Consider the following 18894-nt stretch of genomic DNA (forward strand, 5'->3'; position numbering starts at 1 on the left):
TGCAGCATTTTGACAGTAGTTTTTTTCCAGGGAAACAGACGGTAGTCAATACTTACATATATACGAAGTGCTAGAGTGTTTACTAATAGAGTATTAATTTTACCATATGATAATATATTTTTAGTTTAACAGACGGTAGTCAATACTTACATATACGAAGTGCTAGAATGTTTACTAATAGAGTATTAATTTTACCATATGATAATATAAATTTAGTTTAACAGAGGGCAGTCAATACTTACATATACCAAGTTCTAGAGTGTTGACTAATAGAGTACTAATTTTACCATATGATATATAATATAAACTTAGGTTAACAGAGGACAGTCACTACATACATATATAAAGTTCTAGAGTGTTGACTAATACAGTATAAATTTTACCATACGATAATATAATTTTAGGTTAACAGTGGGCCGTAGTCAATATGTACATATACCAAGTTCTAGAGTGTTGACTAAAAGAGTATTTACCATATGATAATATATTTATAGGTTAACTATAGAGAATAATGAAGATGAAGGTATGAGATATAGAGCTGTGATGAGTGATCTGGTTAAAGATGGTCAGGTAATTACACAAATATATACAATATGTCTCATGCTGTTTTCATTGTAAATTAACTCTAGATAATAAAATTGTTTATAGAAAATAAAGTTGATCACATACTGCAAATTACACAGGATTATATCTTGTTTCCTTTTTCATTAGGATTCCTGAATGGAGTTTGGGGGTGGGGGTGGGGGGTGGGGTCTGGTGGTTTAACAGTGATGTAAAATCATATATAACGTCTGTCTGTCATTGAATCATTTCTGCTTTTACGTGACAAGGAATAGGTTGCCTGTCCATCCTCGTGAGTTTTCTCCGGGTCCTCGAGTTTCCTCCTCCCACTGCCAAAGAACCCTACACACAAAATTGAAATAAAATTGAACCATACGAAATGACCTAGTTTGTGTCGAGTGGACGTTAAACTACATTTCTCTCTCCCTGAATGGGGTTTAAAGTGTTGGTCTTTTTTAGACTAATATACAGTAGTTATCATTACTATGGTTACATGTGCAATGCAATTTAAGGCAGGAATTTGCCCGGACAGCTATCACTGTAACTCAGGTATCTTAATCTTGTGTATCTAGCACTAATTTCTTTCACATTTGTCTAATATCAAATCTTTGTTTAAAAATTCATAAAAATTGTTTAAAATCACCAAAAATCATCCAATCTCTACTAGTGTCCAGTTTAAAGTTGACCATTCAATTTTGATAATGAGTGTCCAATTTACAAGCATTTAATTTCTTGATCACTGTTAAAAAATTAAACAGCCCAATTTGTTATTGATGTATAATGATTAATGTTTGAACAGTGGTCAGGAAATTAAATACACTCATTATCCAAATAAATCTGTCAGCTTTAAACTGGACACAAGTACAAATTAGATGATTTGAGGTGATTTTAAATGATTTTTACAAATTTTTAAACAATGATTTAATATTAAACGAATGTGAAAGAAATTAGTGCTAGATACACAATATTAAATGTTACCCGGGTTACAGTGGTGTTTTAGCATACTCTTCCATCTGCCATCTGCCATCTGTTATATGTGCAGGATTGAAACCCAGGGCTTTTTTTTGTCAGGAGACCTCAGGATTAAAGTTAAGGCACTAAAAACCTATCATTTGTTTTATTTGCAGGCTCAGAAAGAATCCATCAAAGTTTGTTCAACGATTTTATCAAACAGAACTGAAACGCCTCTAACATTCCGATTGTTAGTTAATAAGCCATTCTTATTGGTCGATTTAGATTCTTCATCTAATATAGAGGGCAGCACTCGAGCCACGGAGACGTTATATAATACTTTGAATCCACAGCACAGTTTAATTGTAAGTTTATACAGCATTTACCTGAATAAATAAAACTTTAAACACGTCCGACATCAATGAAATTCTTTGGAAATTATATTCTCCAGCACTTTATGCATGCAATAAATAATATAACCTACTCAAATATCAAAATCTCTTGGACTTTATGCATGCAATAAATAATATAACTTACTCAAATATCAAAATCTCCTGGACTTTATGCATGCAATAAATAATGTAACCTACTCAAATATCAAAATCTCCTGGACTTTATGCATGCAATAAATAATGTAACCTACTCAAATATCAAAATCTCCTGGACTTTATGCATGCAATAAATAATATAACCTACTCAAATTTGAGTCAAATATCATATTCTCCTGGACTTTATCAACGTTATAATGGAGCATAATCTGGTTGATTATTAAATGTTTGATTAAGAAATCAAGATCTATATCAAAGGTAGATAATCTCCTGGTTAAATATCTGATGAAATATTACAATAGTTATACATGATATTATGGACAGGTTTAATTTAATTCAGGTTATTTACCATGTGCACGTTGGATCATAAGGTTTGTCATTGAGTCAAGTGGCGTGGTTTTCATTCCTCGCTTGTACATTACAAGGAGTAGGGTCACCTGTCCAACCTTGTAGGATTTCTCCTTGTCCTCCGGTTTCCTCCCACTGCTAAAGACCCCTAAGGGCAAGCAAATTATTGAAATAAAATTTAACCATATGTTAGTGCTGAAATCACCTAGTTTGTGTCGAGTGAAGTTAAATCCTCTCTCTCTCTCTCTCTCTCTCCCCTCTCAATCTTCAATGAACAATAATATATTACTCAAGTTTTCAAAGGGGGATTCGGGGTCAAAAATTATTTCTATAAACATGTCCAGAGCAGGTACAAATTTGTTTTAGTCCAAATTTATTTATATTTGTCGAAAACTAGAATTTATATCTGTAAATGATTACAAGCTTCAAAACTTAGTGTAAATGGGAAGATAACTCTATTATTCATATTCAAAATTAATAGTGGGCATATTAGAATGTAGCAGGGAATTAGAAAATGATGGAAAATCTAGTTTAAAACAGTCAATTAAGTGAGCTGGTGACTTTATTTTAAATGATGAGATTTTAATATTTTTGTTTTGAAATGTTTATCCAGGTAAAGGTTGGATTTCAGACTACATGTGAACTACTGACAGATGATGCACTAAGTGATATGGAGGCTCTGGGTTCTGAATCCGATAGAAAACTGGATATTCAAGATAACTTGATCATAGAATTTAACAACATGGCTGAACAGGTATGACTGTTCTTTAAATGAAATGAAATAAGGTTTAACGTCCTAATTTTCTGTACTGAACAGGTATGACTGTTCTTTAAATGAAATGAAATAAGGTTTAACGTCCTAATTTTCTGTACCGGCTGTTGTTCTTTAAATGTTAGGCTTACTCTTTCTGACCCTGTTCTAATTTACAATGTCTTTGTAATTACGATAAAGAAATAATTTAGCTGTTGATGTATCTGTGTCTATTTCACTCACAAAATAAGCCCTCATTAGTTGTGCCGCAAGCTAAACTGAAATCCTATGGGAAAGAAGCCTTCAGTGTCTGTGGACCAACTTACCATTGGAGATAAAATAATGTACATTTATGATTGTGCTCACTCCATCCATATTATATGCTCTAAGCGCATGCTCTAACTCTATAGAGTCCTAATACATTGGTTGTGTTTAAATTTAATTTTAAAACTCATTTGTTTGTTAAGGATTAGCTATTATCTTCCATGCGCTTAGAGCATGTAATATGGATGGAGTGAGCACAATCATAAATGTACATTATTTTATTGTGTTAAGAAGTGGTTTAAAACTTCTGACAGAGTGTTACAGTGTTACCTGAATAATAAATGGAATGCGCGTTATGAATCATAAGGGATAGAACGTTTACTGGGACCATGAACAGTTTAGCATGACCAAAAAGAAATAGGATGATTTCTAGACGTCATTCATATAATAATATATTAAATGAAATTATTATTACAAATGATTTACTAAAACCATTGTTTAAAACAACTATAAGGTATGTGAAATTAGTATGTTAAATGTAATTTGTAAAACATATTTATGTTTATTTACAGAAAGTTCCACTACACGCCACGTTGTCCGTGCCACAGATATACCTGTCCAAACAGTCGTTAGATTTCGGTACATGCCTAGTTAATCAGTGTCGAGTTATGGAGTTAATGATATCAAACCATACGTCATCTCACAGTTTCTGGAAAGTTTCTATTGGTAAGTAAATCATAGAATCGTAATATCTTGTATTGTGGTGAAAGAATCGGGGATATGTGGAGATGATTGGATGATCTAAATGTTTTTTTATACTGGGAGAATTTAAATTTTATTGGGTGGTAGGAGAACCTGTTGAATGATAGGGGAATTTTATTGAAACGTGGTGAATTTGTTGAATGGTGGGGGGAATTTGTATTATGTCAGTATGATTAAAACACTGACATTTCATTTCATTTTTTATAGTTCCAAAATTCGTTTTACTTGTCTTCACTACTCTAGGAGTTGTTATATAACCAGCGGTCTGGATTATGTGAGGGATTAGCCAATAAAACGGTCTGTTTTGTTGAGTTTTTGGCGTGAAGTGCACGGAACTTTGGGTAAACCACTAGAAACATCAACGCTGATTGATTAATCAATGTCTGACGTCATAGGGTCAAAAGCCAATTGTATGACACCTGATTGGTATTTTGTGGAAAGGTGGGAGAATTTGAATTTTGTTGAATGGTGGAAGAATCTGTTGAATTTTATTAGATGGTGGGAGAATCTGTTAAATGGACATGGCTAAGTGAAGTTTGTAGGATGTTGAAAAACTGCAAGGAATATTCTTTTCAAACAATGATCAAACCAAATTGTGTACAATTCTCAAATATAATGACAATCCCCAGTGGTATTAGTTAAATATATTTGGTCTATTGCTTGTCATAATTTTGTGATATTGAAGGATATTCGAAATTCTGAAACTATACTTGAGGCAGGATATGCTTACTTTTCATTTGAGGATTTCACAAAGCTAACACATTTATTGTGTATTTATTCAAATTTACCTTGCAGAAAATTATTTATTGTTAGAATTTTGTTTTCTTTTATATTATAGAATCTAAATCAGAAACGTGTTTATCAGATACGTTTGTTGTGGAACCATCAGAGGGAATATTAGATGCCTATATAACTCATGTCAGTAACAGCAAATCTTTACTCAAAGTCAAATTTACAGCCAAGTAAGTAAATCAAACCAACAAATAATATTTTGTATGAAGGAATGTGACACAGTTGGTCATATGTTAGATCTAGCTGTGAGACTCATTGTTGCATGTTTGATCCTTACTCGGTTTTCTCTGTGTCCTCCGATTTCCTCCTACTGCTGAAGACCCCTACGCGCAAGCAAATTATTGAAATAAAATTGAACCATTTGTTAGTCCCAAAATGACCTCGGTTGTGTAGAGTGGATGTTAAAACCCATTTCTCTCTAGTTTGAATGTATAAATGGCATCCAACAGGTGTTCAATCTTTGCTTTGATGATATTTCATTATTGTTTGTTTTCAGACACGCTGAACACTACGAAGTTGTTTTCCTGGTTACAGGAATCCTGGGAGAAACACCACAGAGGTTATATGTCAGAGGTGAAGGGTCATATGATGGAAAACACGAATCCATTCTTAACCCTTAATTATTAAATAATACACAATTCATTCCGTCCATTTTTAATCCTTATTTTATATTTGCATCTTGGTAATATTGAAATAGCTGTTAAAGGAGCTAAGTCTCCAACTCAATATTTTCAATAATATTTGAAATTAAAAAAACACAATTCAATATTGATCCATTTCAATCCATAGTGATGTTGTTACGTTGCCATGATGATGTGGGATCCTAATATACAATATTTAAGACACAATGAACGATTTAAAATATGGTACATGAGCCATGTACCATATCATTTTGGGCGCAAAACCAATGAACAAAAAACCCCAACATATCCTAAATTACAATAGGCTACAGCAGTAAATAGTAATGCCTGATTCACAAATGATAAAATAATAATATAAAAAAAACGTGAAGAATTGGCTAATTAGGCGTAAACATTTGTCGTTCAGTTTGTACTGTTCGCATATTTCACCGAAAATAATTCATAAGAAATTACGCTTTATATCACGTTTTATGTACACTCAGATTACATTAGTTTGTACTTTTTTAGACCCATTTATGGTTAAAAAAAATAGAGCGATATGCCCTTTAATGGATTTGATATGCGAATTGCTGAAATAAATTGAACCATGTGTTAGTCCTGAGGTGACCTAGTTTGTGTCGAGTGGACGTTAAACCCCAGTTCTGTCTCTTTCACATCTTGGCGTGAATTAAACTAAGCCCTGGCAATCAAGATATTGTCCACAAATAGCAAATAAGGAACAGCCGGTCTAATAAGACTATTTTAATTAAATCAACATAATATTAATTTCTTAGATTATTTATGTTTTTTTTATTAAATACATTTGAATTGTTAATATTGATGTAAAATATCTAATAAGACTTCTTAAATTAAACCAACCTGATATAAATTTCTTAGATTATTTATGTTTTTTTTAAATACATGTGAATTATAAATATTGATGTAAAATGTATTTAATATATTTGTATGGCAGCCCTGGTAATCAGCATTATTAAAGATACATTATGGGAGATTAGATAAAGAATTGACTGTTCTGGCTATAATAGCTAAAAAATAGATTACGTAAATCTAAGATGTTGAAAATTTCAGTCAAATTGCTCCACTATGTACTGAGATTATAGCTTTTGAATTTTAAGCCTAGCCTCATTACTAAAGTCATTAGGATAAAAAACATAATCTTGATTATCCATTTTTGGATTTAATCATCAGTGAGCCTTGAGCAGCAGATTGGATTCCAATCCCGTGAAAATCTGACACATAAGATGACATCGAGAGTTGATTATGGTTTGGATAAGTTAATTAATGTCTAATTAATAATTTAGATAACATTTAAGGCCTAAAGAAAGACCTGCAATAGGCAGATTTAGCTCTTGTATAATGTATGTTTAACCATGATTACCATATTTTATAGCAATTATATAATATAGAGGATTGTTTCAATGGGTCTGGTTTCTTCAAATGCAACCTTTGGTATTTTTGCCGTTGTAATTATATTAAATCTATAACTATTATACACCTCTCAAACCAGCATTGATTACACTTTTTTGGAACTGTTCAGTTCAGTTTAATCAAAGTGGAATTCAAAGAGAAACTGGGGCAGATTCAGGAATTTTTACGGGAGGGGGTTCGCCAGGTTCCTGCTAAGGAAATTTGACGGTTCACAATGCATGATGCCATCGTCTCCAAATTATGTAGGCATATATATACTGTTTTTTTTTTAAGAGAGTAACCCAACACACCGTTTAAGGTCAATTATTATTATGAATTAATAGGATCACATTGTAATTTAATTTCATTGATGCAAAGCTTTTAATTGTGATATCAGTGATATCATGTCTATATCATTATATCACGCTTTGAATGCTCATCCCATCCTACTATCTGATCATGAAGGATAATGCATACGACCGTGACATTACAATTTCTTTCATTGTAGCAGAGCAGGGGAGAGGTTAGGGTTAGGGTCCTACTTTGCTGCTCAAACCGGGCTAATGATGACAGAAACTTTACTGCTATGATTCCTATGACTAAATACATGTAACTATTCAGATACACCAGGTTACCATTGTAAATGTTACAGTATTTGATAAGTTGATAATATTGGTTGTCATAGCTACACGAATATTGCTATATAAAGATGGATTATAACTTATTAACTGTGATATTATGTTTTAGAAATTATATTCTATATTTTGAACTATTTATTGTGAATCATTATGGAATAACATATGAACTACTGAAATGATGTCTTACTGTTCTATACCAACTCAGCTAACATGATGTTATAATGTGCTCTGACTATGAGGGAAATTGTGTTCAGACACCCACGTTTCCAAGGCCTGTGAGCGGGTAGAGGTGTGTGTGTGGTGGGGGGGGGGTGCCAGCTGGGACACATGTCCTGGGTCCTAAGCCTAGAGGGGCCCAGAGGTATGCCGAGTAATGTTTTAGAAAATAAATGTTGGTATTAATTAATAAAAAAAAGTACACTGTTACTTGATCGTAAAGTAAGAAAATCGATGACCTTCCTGAATGTGGGTACCTAGTGGCGTGGGTACTATAGGATTAGAATCGGTGAATTATAGGCTCTCGCCACCATCAGGGTATCTTGGACCCGATAGATAATCGGGGCCTAGACCGGGGGCGAAATCATTGAAGGCCAACACAATTTTCGTCAAGGACGCTGAGATGTAAGATTAGGGCACGTGATTGTTGGCGAGATTTTAGATTAGGGTAAGGTTGAGATTAGCGTTAACCCTGTTTACATCTCATGACCTTTGACACAAATTGAAGTTCGCCTGATTAAATAGATCTGTAGAATACGACATTGTCGCGCTCTGTCACCAGTGATAATACCCGGTAAAACCGACTAATAGGTTTGGCAATTTTAAACATCGAAAATGACTTGGCATGTATCTTTCAAATATTTTTCGAGCATGGGTGGGAGGGGCGAGAACCACCACGGGCACCGCTCCCATCGCCGAATTGCATGTTGCAGGTACTGCTCGTTCCGCCCACTCTTTATCGAACGGAGTTAGGTTTTTGTCTTATCCGAACGACTACACCATTTTCCTTGCCTTGCCCTCCACCACTGACAATAGGAACCATGCTAGAAAATCCACAAAATAATTAAACACAAATATACATGTATCCACAAAGAAGTCTCGTGGTAAATTATATATTCAGGTGTTGGAAGCAAAGTCCGTTTCTTTCCTGATCTTCGTGTACGATTTATAAAGAGAAATCGGGTTTAACGTCCCCACCCTCTCTCTCTCTCTCTCCCTCTCTCTTAATCGCCTTGACACTTTTCCTTGCCAGAACATCAATTCATCCTGTGCCACTGACCAGGGGAAACGTGGCTGAAAAATCCCCCTGCAACCTTATCGGAGAAGGCTGGCGAGAGAGTATTCGCCTTACCCACTGAACTTTACTTCCGTGGCTTACTCTGGGACAGGGAAAACTGGGATCTAGTCTGTTTTGGCGTAATCTGATTAAAACACAGATCCTATTTCGTTTCGTTTTTTATAGTTCAAAATTTCGGTTTACTTGTCTTTACTTGTATATAAAAATGAAACGAAATATAAATCTGTATTTTAATAAGATTGGTTTTGGCGTCTATAACCGTGAGAGTAAAGAGGAGATCCTGATGAAATCCTCCGAGATTAGACACAAGTTTGAACAAGCTAAAATAAACCCACATCTGCAACATATCCATTTTTGGGTGTGGTCGCATTAGGAAGAACGGTCATAGGTTTTTCTATGTTTGGCAAAAAACAAAAGTGGGTCGAAATCCTTAAATTATTAAAGTAACTATTTCGTGGTGCAAAATAAGATTCTCAGTTATATAGCCCATGTATAAAATCGAATTACTGCAAATTTAAGACCAGCTGTATCATGAGAAATACCAGAATTGCAGGTTTTAAAATACATGTATTAAAATTTTAACAGTGCAACATAAAATCAAGTGTCCCGAACAAAAGATAAATTCAATGACCATGCGGTGTTATAAAGTAATATAACTTTATTTAATATAACTTTATTTAATATTAAACATGCATTATGCAAGAGCTAAATCTGCCTATCGCAGGTCTTTCTTTAGGCCTGAATTCTGAAATGTTATATAAACTATTATAATTAGACATTTATTAACAAAACAAGACCATAATCGACACTCGAGATTTTAACTAGATTAAAACGGCTCGCCATTTAAAAATTCAATTTAAAAATGGGAAAGCGAGGCTAAGTCCCGGTTATACCAGTGTCCTGGTTACCACCATGCACACATCTTGTCAAAACTACAAACAATGATAACTTGGCTGCGAATGAAGTAATTTGGATGAAATTTTCTTTTTTTACCATCTAGTTTTGAATTATTATAGCAAGAATGACCAACTCTTTATTAAACTTATAACTAATGTATCTTTAAACATCCACATTCAGTTTCAGGGACCTTATACTTTCAATACAAACTTGTGTGATATCATCAAATAAAACACTCCGGAGTAGTAATATCCTTCTAAAGTACGTGTTACTGATGATCAATCTGTTTTACAGACCTAATGCGACATCCGTCTTTTATCTCTGTCCAAGATGACTGACCTTTAAAAGGTCAGACCGCTGTAGTTCTAAGGGTGACGTCACATCATAATGTTTACCAACAAAGCAAGGTGGCATCGATAACGCCAAAAAAGATTACTTCTGTGGCTTGTTTTTGTTGTTTTAAAACAAACACGAGCAGGTCAATCAGATTAGACGGTAAAAAATGTACTTCTGAAAGAATTCAGAGTAAACAAACAGAAAAAAACGTCAAATTGATGGTCACACGTGCGTTGTAGTAATATGAACTGGTACGGGCAAAATTATATCGTTTTACCCATTTTACGCCTCCGCGTACTATTTTCTGTACCTATTTACGCTAAATATGGAATATTTTTTTTATCAAGATATACTTCAAACACCTTTATTTATTTTTCTAATACTAAAAAAAAATGTTTCAGAATTTAATTTGTCGAAAGAAAAAAGTTAATATTTTGTTGTCATTAAGTCGCATCGATGTCATCCTTATCAGTGATTGTAGCGGCCAAGCGAATATTCACTGCGGATTAGTGTGACTGATGATGTCGTGTGGGATAATTAACTGCTATATAGTACAGTAATGCCTAGGTCCCATTGCCTGGGCATGTTTTGCCTCGGTGATGTACTAACCATGGAAATTTATGAGCATGTTTTCCCGACAATGCAAGCTTTGATATTTTTCGCAGTTCTCCCGAGGCCCGCCGATGGTTCCACGTGGCTCGCCATGCCCCCGAGTTCCCCTTGGACGCCGTGGCCTTCTGAGGCCCATACATTTTCATCGGTAGTACATCCCCGAAGAAAAAAATGCCCAGTGGGACCTAGGCATAAGTTTTAGCTGTACTGATTATCAGCTATATTAAAGATACATTATGTAAGATTAAGATAATGTAAAATGAATATATTGAAAATTTCTTTCAAATTACTTCATTCTGAGGCAAGTTATCAATGTGTGCATTGATTGTTTATTACCATAGAATCGGTACTTGTCAATCGAAACCAAGTCTCAGTTAGGTTATCTATTTTTTCATTAAATCTTTTAAAGGCTCAATACCACTCTTGTTGTAACTGAATAATATGTCCCAATCTTTATTCTGGTCAACAAATTGTACTATTTTAGAATATTTCAATTAATTGATGATACAAATTTCATCTTAACACACCTTATTTAAAACATTTGAAAAATTCAACATAATGGTTTGAAACGTCTAACGTAAACCTTTTCAAATGAAACTTCGATTTAAAAATTATTTCGAACTCTCTGGACAAGTAAAATAGGATGTAATGGATAATTTACACAACAGGTAGGACACTTAAACATCTAGTATTTAGATAGAGATATTATTTATTTTCTGGAGCTTTCAAGCCAGCAAGAGTGTTATTGTCCCTTAAATGGAAGCTGTGATTTAGTCTACTTAAAATCAGTTCCATCCGATGGCCCAGGGATTTATATATAACATTTGAAGCCAGGAAAAAAAGGACTCAAAATAGGCAGATTTAGCTCTTAATAACGCATCTTTAGTAAATATTTAATGTTCACTGACAACACTATAAGCAGTACATCACACAATAATACTTGATGTTTCATACAACGACCAAACATAATTTACCAGTCTGAAAGAGTAGAAAATGTCCGATGACATCAGGTAAGTTTCGTTGACCGCCAATATACTTCAAATAATTACCAATCAGTCTTCGGGACAGATCAAATAAGATTATGCTAATATTTACGACGCGACCAATTGTTCAATTTAGCTGGGATGATATCACAAACTAAACGAGATCACAGTGGTATTTTTGCCATCCACTGAGCCAAATCTCGCCATTATATCAAATGTAGGCTTTAACACCTTTCTATGCTAATTATACTAACTATAAATTGTATGGTAAACTTGTTGTTGGTGTCCAAGAAACCAGATTCACGATCTACCAATTTTTGCCATTCAATACCAGTACTCTTACCACCACTGCCGCCAGGCATAAAGCTACATGAACACTGTCTTTTGACAGATAGATTTTCACATGCGTTGTGTAGGAGTTTCCAGCTATAGTTACATTCACACTTGTTAATAGTTTCATCGTCTACATCACCCAACCACAGATATATACCAAACGGTAGAGACACATCTGTAGAACGTTTCACACCTACGCGCCAGGACATCCCATTTGCATTTACCTTCGATTTTAAGAAAGAATCTGACAACACCTGGTCAACATCAAAACTTACAGTAAACGTGGAATCATCCATGGTTGGTATTTTACCCAGTAGAGGTGTTAACGATTGTGCACCAATATCCGCCAAGGAATAGTAAGGAGATCTGACCACTGGCGTTTGTAAAATTGTTGATATGTCAAAATTTGTTTTTTCTTGGAGATCTTTTAAAGTAGTTTTACCTACAAATTCAATCACAGACTCGTGTCTTAAACCCACATCTGAGTAGTCGCGCCATTCCTCCATTATCGATCTCATCTCGTCACATTCTTTTATCCATGTGTTCGTTGTCCTATTTCCTTCTTCACACGACTTCATTATTTCGTCCTTAATCGCCTCTGCTTTTCGTTTACATTCTTGGTATATTGCGTTCAGCTGCAGATCAACGTTGCAACAAGATTTTAAGCTAGACTCGATAAATTGAGATTTGTTGGTTTTCAGAGTCTCTGAATGTTCTTGCAGTAGTTTTATCTTCTTCTCCGTTTCTGTCTTTAGCTTCAAGAACTGGTGTTTCAGTTCGTTTTCCACCTCTTCTAAATCGGCTACTGTGTGATTTTTATGATCCCCAATAACACACATGGCACAACATGGTTCATTACAGTCCTGGCAATAGACTTGGACTTCTTTCGTTTTGTGTTTGAAACAAAAGTCTTTCTTATTACGACCCTCACTTTCCAGATAAAAATTACCCGGGAACGCACTAGCCCCGCCTTCTGGAACTTGTATTTCTGAACGACACATAGAACAGTTGAATTTGTTGAGTTGAGTTTGTGCCTTGATGTGATCGCCTAAACATTTTTCACAAAAGGTGTGACCACATGGCAGTAGTTTAGGCTTAGTAAAGTCTTCCAGGCAGATAGAACAGGTAGCCATTTAGTTGGTTGCACTGATTAAAGCATGCAAATTTTACAAACTTCTGCAATATCACTATTATTGAGGATGCGTGCGTTAGATATAGTTATTCCACACACTATTTCACTATCGGCATCACCTGGTATTCAATCGTTTGTGCTTCTGAATCCCAGGTGACAGGTATATCTGCATTTAGCTATACACTGCTGCATCATATTGTAGTTATTGTTGCTTTGTATCTTTTGTACGGGATAACAATATATAAAACAAAATGGTCGTCTAGTGTTGGGTGTCACGAGTTGTTTTTGACTAGTTTGACTCACAGGTTGACTGCTGCATCATATTGTAGTTATTGTTGCTTTGTATCTTTTGTACGGGATAACAATATATAAAACAAAATGGTCGTCTAGTGTTGGGTGTCACGAGTTGTTTTTGACTAGTTTGACTCACAGGTTGAAGTTTGATAATCCAACGTTATATTATTTCTCAAGAATTTGATATGAATGTCCATTCCCGCTAGCGTAGACTTCTGAAATTCACCTGCATAACTTCACACTGAGTTACAAACAGTGACAAGGGCCTTATACGTCAGAACCCCAAGCGGCACATAACATTGTTGTAGGTATGACGCACGTCAAATTATCCTTAGATCGTTTCACTGCTGATCACCTTAACAGAATGGTATCGACTTCAATGTCAAGAACAGTTTTGCCTATTTCAATACATGCTTATGTATACACCAATACAATCATTATGATATTTATAATACACTATACAACAGTTATATAATACGTGAACCAAACATCCTGGTCTATATATATCACGGTAACCTATATACCTCTATACCCGTTTAAAGGTGGTGGTAATTGGTGACTGGAGATTAAAACATGAATAAACACAATGTTACACTACTTTTGAAATGTTTTTGCTTTTTTTTTAAATTTATATAAAACATATTGTCCGGAAAAGTATACATTTCTTAGCAAAGAAAATTTTTATTTCATGTGTCAATGATTTTTAAGGGTGGGAAATAATGCCCATGGTCGTATAATAGTGAGTTGATAACCTATTGAGCAAAAGACATAGAAATAATTATGTTTTGACTGTCTTAGAAAATATGAAATTCTCGCTTTAACATACCCACACTATCTGATGAGTCGAATCGCATTAAATCGACTGTTTGTACTTAACGACAGTGACCGCGAAAGCACACACGCCTCTTTAAAATAAAATGATATATATATATATATATATATATATATATATATATATATATATATATATATATATATGTACTTAAAAATGTGTCTTATTGTATGCAGTCGTGTGTGTTATTATTATTCATATCTTTTCTATGCATAGTGCATCACTGTTAGTCAGCTACTTGTACAACGATACACGACTTGTTATCTAGCCAACGATTTCATTTCATATTAAATTAAAATTATACACGATTATTTGTCACCATGCAGGGAGTTCAAACCACGATAAGGCGGCATTTCTATATGACGTTCGGAACAGTGACCTCAGCTCAGCGCTGTATTTTGAGAATATTTCAGATAATATTTTCTTTTCTTTAATTATTCTTGGCTCTGTTACTAACAAAACAAAAGTGAATATCTTCTTATATATTTATCCCAAACATCACTGTTTATAACAGTTTAAGAAAATTTTAAGAAAAATTGCTAAGTAGGACATTTAAAGCAACAGTTGCACCAATACAACTTTCTGTCGAGTTTATCATTAAATGATGAAGGTGAGATAAAGGCGGGTTTTCTTCAAGGGAATATAGCTCTATCTTTCAAACCTTGAAATAGACAAAAAATAGTCCTAAAAGCACATATTAATGTAATATGAATGTATGTAAAGTGATTTATATTCAATTTTCGAAAAAAAAAATATTGTTAATTTTTAATCAATTATATTCGGTTTGTGAATAAGCCTTTACTAATTACTCCCACATTGTGCTGTAGGATATGTTTTTATTTGTTCTTTACAAAATGACACCCGAAACCATAGGGCACATGTCTCGTGTACTGATTATAAAATGTTAATTGTGTCTTAAATATTGGATATTGGGATCCTATAATTTCACGACAAGATAACAACGTCAGTTTTGATTGAAATTGATCAATATTGAATTCTAATTCGTGTTTTTAATTTCGAACATTATGGAAAATATTGAGTTAGTGACTAAGCTACATTAAAGGATAAATACTACTTCTGAGTGTTTCAGTTTCATTTGATGTCTCTTGTGGGAAAATCTGTTTATGTCACAGGATATGGAAGTTTTGAAGAAAGGGCTTTCATCTTAATGATAAAATGTTACTTGCTAATTTTACATCTACATTTATAAGTGTGATCGGGCGCCAGTTTTTGGGATTAGTTTAATAATCGATTGTCTTTGTGACTCTGATAATTGCTTATGTTCAAAACTATAGTTAAACAAAATTAGTACTAATGTATTAATAACAGGCCAGTATTCACGGTAAAATTCTATATCCAATCCATCTAGGTAGACAACCATGTAGTTCTCGTAGGGAGAAAATGTGGGAATTTCCATCAGGAGACTCGCCGAATCTGCATGGGAGCGGGTTAGAGAGACTAATTTTATTATAACGCTTTGTAACTATTTAACCTATATGTAGCAGTGCTTTATATAAAAGGTAGAACCGAAATGTGATATGTGTTGTTCCTGTTGATGATATCAATTAAGATGCAGTATATTCAATCACATCGTGAAGCTGTCATTAACGTGGGATGACTAAGTGGCATTTCAAGATACGTCCTACATATGCGACAAGAAACAATAGTAGACGATCAAGGGCTGTTCCAAAATATGTAGGAAGAAACGATACATTGGTTATACGCCGGATGTGGTGACCGGTTTTAGTGAGTTATACGCTCTCCACGTCTGACATTCGACACATGGTGCTACAATAGCCATAAGTTCATTAGGTATTTAATGTGATCGAAGGTACCAATCTCCTCACATTAAAACTTTGACAAACATACTTAGCATATATTTATACATATTAGTCAATACATAGTGTTACCCGTCTGATATAAAGTGGAATAAAATTTGTCAATCAATCCCAGCAATCATGGCATGAGTTAAAGAGAGAAGGAGTTGGTACCCCATCACTGTCTCTGTCACATAAGCTATCACGAAAATCTCTGGCACTTTTCCATTTATTTCTCCTTTATTTTAACCCATTCGTTTGCCATATCTATAAGATCATTAGGTATTTAATGTGATCGAAGCACTTAATAGGTACCAATATCCTTACTTAAAATTTAAAAAAAACGACTTAACATATATTTATGCATAAGCAATACATATTGCTACCCCCCTGGACATTTTGATACAAAGTGGGAGCACCACTAGTTTCATACCTCCGTGTTCGGCATTCAAGCGAAAAATTATGTTGATTTAACTCTGTCAAGGAGAGTGACAGTACAATTGCTTTTGCCGTTTTATTATGTTTATATTCCCTAAGTGTAATATTAAATAGCGACGGCTGGCTTTACACCTAGAATGTTAAATACGCAACTCAAAGTCTTGATGTACATTTATAATATATAAAAAATGTGGAACCAGCCATAGGAATTATTCTTTACACCTTAAGACTATGATACATGTGATGTCCATGGCCGTCAAACAGGGGGGGGGGGGTCGGGCGGTCTGAATATACTTGCCCCCCCCCCCCCTAAAAATTTAAAAAAAAAATTACATAGTAGGCCCAAACTCATTTATTTACGACAATTATAAGTTAAGATTCTATCTGTATAAAACCTGTACATATCCCAATATGGTTTACATTCCTAAAATAAAACACAGAGAGAACCATCCTGGAAATATGTGGGAAGTGAAAATTAACTGTGTTCCATAAAATTGTGTTTAGTGAGCCTGTCAGTAATATTTTGTTAATTTTTTTCTGCCACTTATCAGAGTGAATCGCATGTACCAAAAAACATTAATTCCATAAACCAAATATTTATCGCCCGCTCAGCCAGCCACGTTACCATAATGCTTTTCACGCGGTGTCTGGGCCAATCAGCAAACGAGTTGTGTAGACAGCATGGGCACATGGTGCTTGTTTATATTTTTTAGGGGTTTTAAAAAAGGGTTACGGTTAGTGTTAGGGGTTAGGGTTGCGGACCCCCCAATATATATTTCACGGCCACGCCTGTGGTGATGTCACATGGTACAGGTTTTATAAATAGTGCATTTTTTCATTTTTCTGTCTTGCACTGGTGGTTGATTCACTATGATAATATTAGGTGTTGTGTACACGTGCAGAAGTGTCCACCAGTACTACTCAAGTGGGCAATTTACTGGGTCACTTATTATTCACACATACATTAAATCAGGAAGCTTGGTGGTTTCCTGATCGTAAAGCCAAGCCCAGTTCTTTTTAATAGTTTGCAGTTGTATTGGATCAATTTTACGTGTTGTTTCTCACAATCCATTTAAGTGCCCTAAACCAATTTTATTCCTTCTTCCCTAATTCTGGTCTGTAGTTTTTCTTCTTTGCCAATATTATAAGCGATATGGTGATAATCTACTTCGTTCTTTTTTCATTATTTTAGGCAGTTTACTCCATCTCTTCATCTTCTCGCCTGCTGGTAGGTTAAATGTTTTAGACATAATGAGGTCTCGGCGAGGAACGTGGAAAAAATAAACTATAATAACAGGAGCCCCGTATGTGTTACCATCTGGACTTTTGTGGGGGGCTAAGAATTTTTGCAGGAGGGGGTTTGCCAGGTTCCTGCGAAAAAATCTCCCCCCCCCCCCGGTTTGAATTTTTTTAAGAAATACATGGTCTCTATCGTCATTTTGGCGTATATACATACACATTGAGCTTTTTAAACAGAGAAATCCAAAATCCTGTTTGACGTCAATTTTTTTTATGAATTAATACGATGACTTTGTGATTCAATTTTATTGATGCAAAGCATTAATTGTGATATCACATATGTCTATATCATTATCTCGCACTTTGAGTGCCCATCCTGTCGCACCATCTGACGATAAAGGATAAAGCACAATTATGACAATTTTCTCATAAAAAAGGTTGTTTTACAAAAAATATCATTTAGCTGAGCGGGGGGAGGGGGTATTAGCAATATGCTAGTGTTTGGATATTGTCTCTTTATCGTTGTGAATTATTTTTATTGAAGAATGTGTGAAGGATTTGGGTAATGTTTTCCTCACCACCTGTAGGGATTGGCACTTCATATATCAGGATATTGTATTTCCTGTCGTGTTTTTCTAACATAATCAGGTGTTCATTCAGTTTCTGTAATTCTTCATTCCGTCTTTTGATATGTTGTCTATTCTATCACTTTCAAAGAAGCAGTGTGACTCACATGCCTCTATACGTTTATCCATGTCTTTACTTTCTTCTCTCATCGTGTGAATTACTTTATAAATTTCTGTTTATAGGGTTGTAAACATATCGTTCACATTGGTTTCTATATTATTACCAGATTACAATGGTATGTAATTTATCTAGATCTACTCCATTATGGTAGGATTGTTCATATGTATGTACCTTTAACCAGATTACAATGGTATGTAATTTATCTAGATCTACTCCATTATGGTAGAATTGTTCATATGTATGTATCTTTAACCAGGCTACATTGGTATGTAATTTA

The 18894-nt window shown here is 34.5% G+C and overlaps 2 protein-coding genes across 2 annotated transcripts in view; one reads left to right on the forward strand and one right to left on the reverse strand.

Annotated features, from left to right (window-relative positions):
* The window catches only part of LOC126832397 (deleted in lung and esophageal cancer protein 1), a 41575-nt gene extending 33732 nt beyond the window's left edge, over positions 1-7843 (forward strand). The window contains exons 32-37 of the mRNA XM_050563153.2: positions 495-570; positions 1689-1877; positions 3022-3162; positions 3996-4149; positions 5024-5147; positions 5474-7843. Coding sequence (XP_050419110.1) covers positions 495-570; positions 1689-1877; positions 3022-3162; positions 3996-4149; positions 5024-5147; positions 5474-5597 — 808 coding nt within the window. The 3' untranslated portion in view covers positions 5598-7843. The remainder of the gene's footprint in view (positions 1-494; positions 571-1688; positions 1878-3021; positions 3163-3995; positions 4150-5023; positions 5148-5473) is intronic.
* Positions 7844-9634: 1791 nt separating this feature from the next.
* LOC126832403 (tripartite motif-containing protein 59-like) lies at positions 9635-13993 on the reverse strand. The gene has a single exon (XM_050563163.2). The coding sequence runs from the start codon at positions 13249-13251 to the stop codon at positions 12010-12012; it is 1242 nt and encodes a 413-aa protein (XP_050419120.1). The 5' UTR covers positions 13252-13993; the 3' UTR covers positions 9635-12009.
* Positions 13994-18894: the final 4901 nt, after the last annotated feature.

This window comes from Patella vulgata, chromosome 9, assembly GCF_932274485.2.
Source record: "Patella vulgata chromosome 9, xgPatVulg1.2, whole genome shotgun sequence".
NCBI classification, from domain to species: domain Eukaryota; kingdom Metazoa; phylum Mollusca; class Gastropoda; family Patellidae; genus Patella; species Patella vulgata.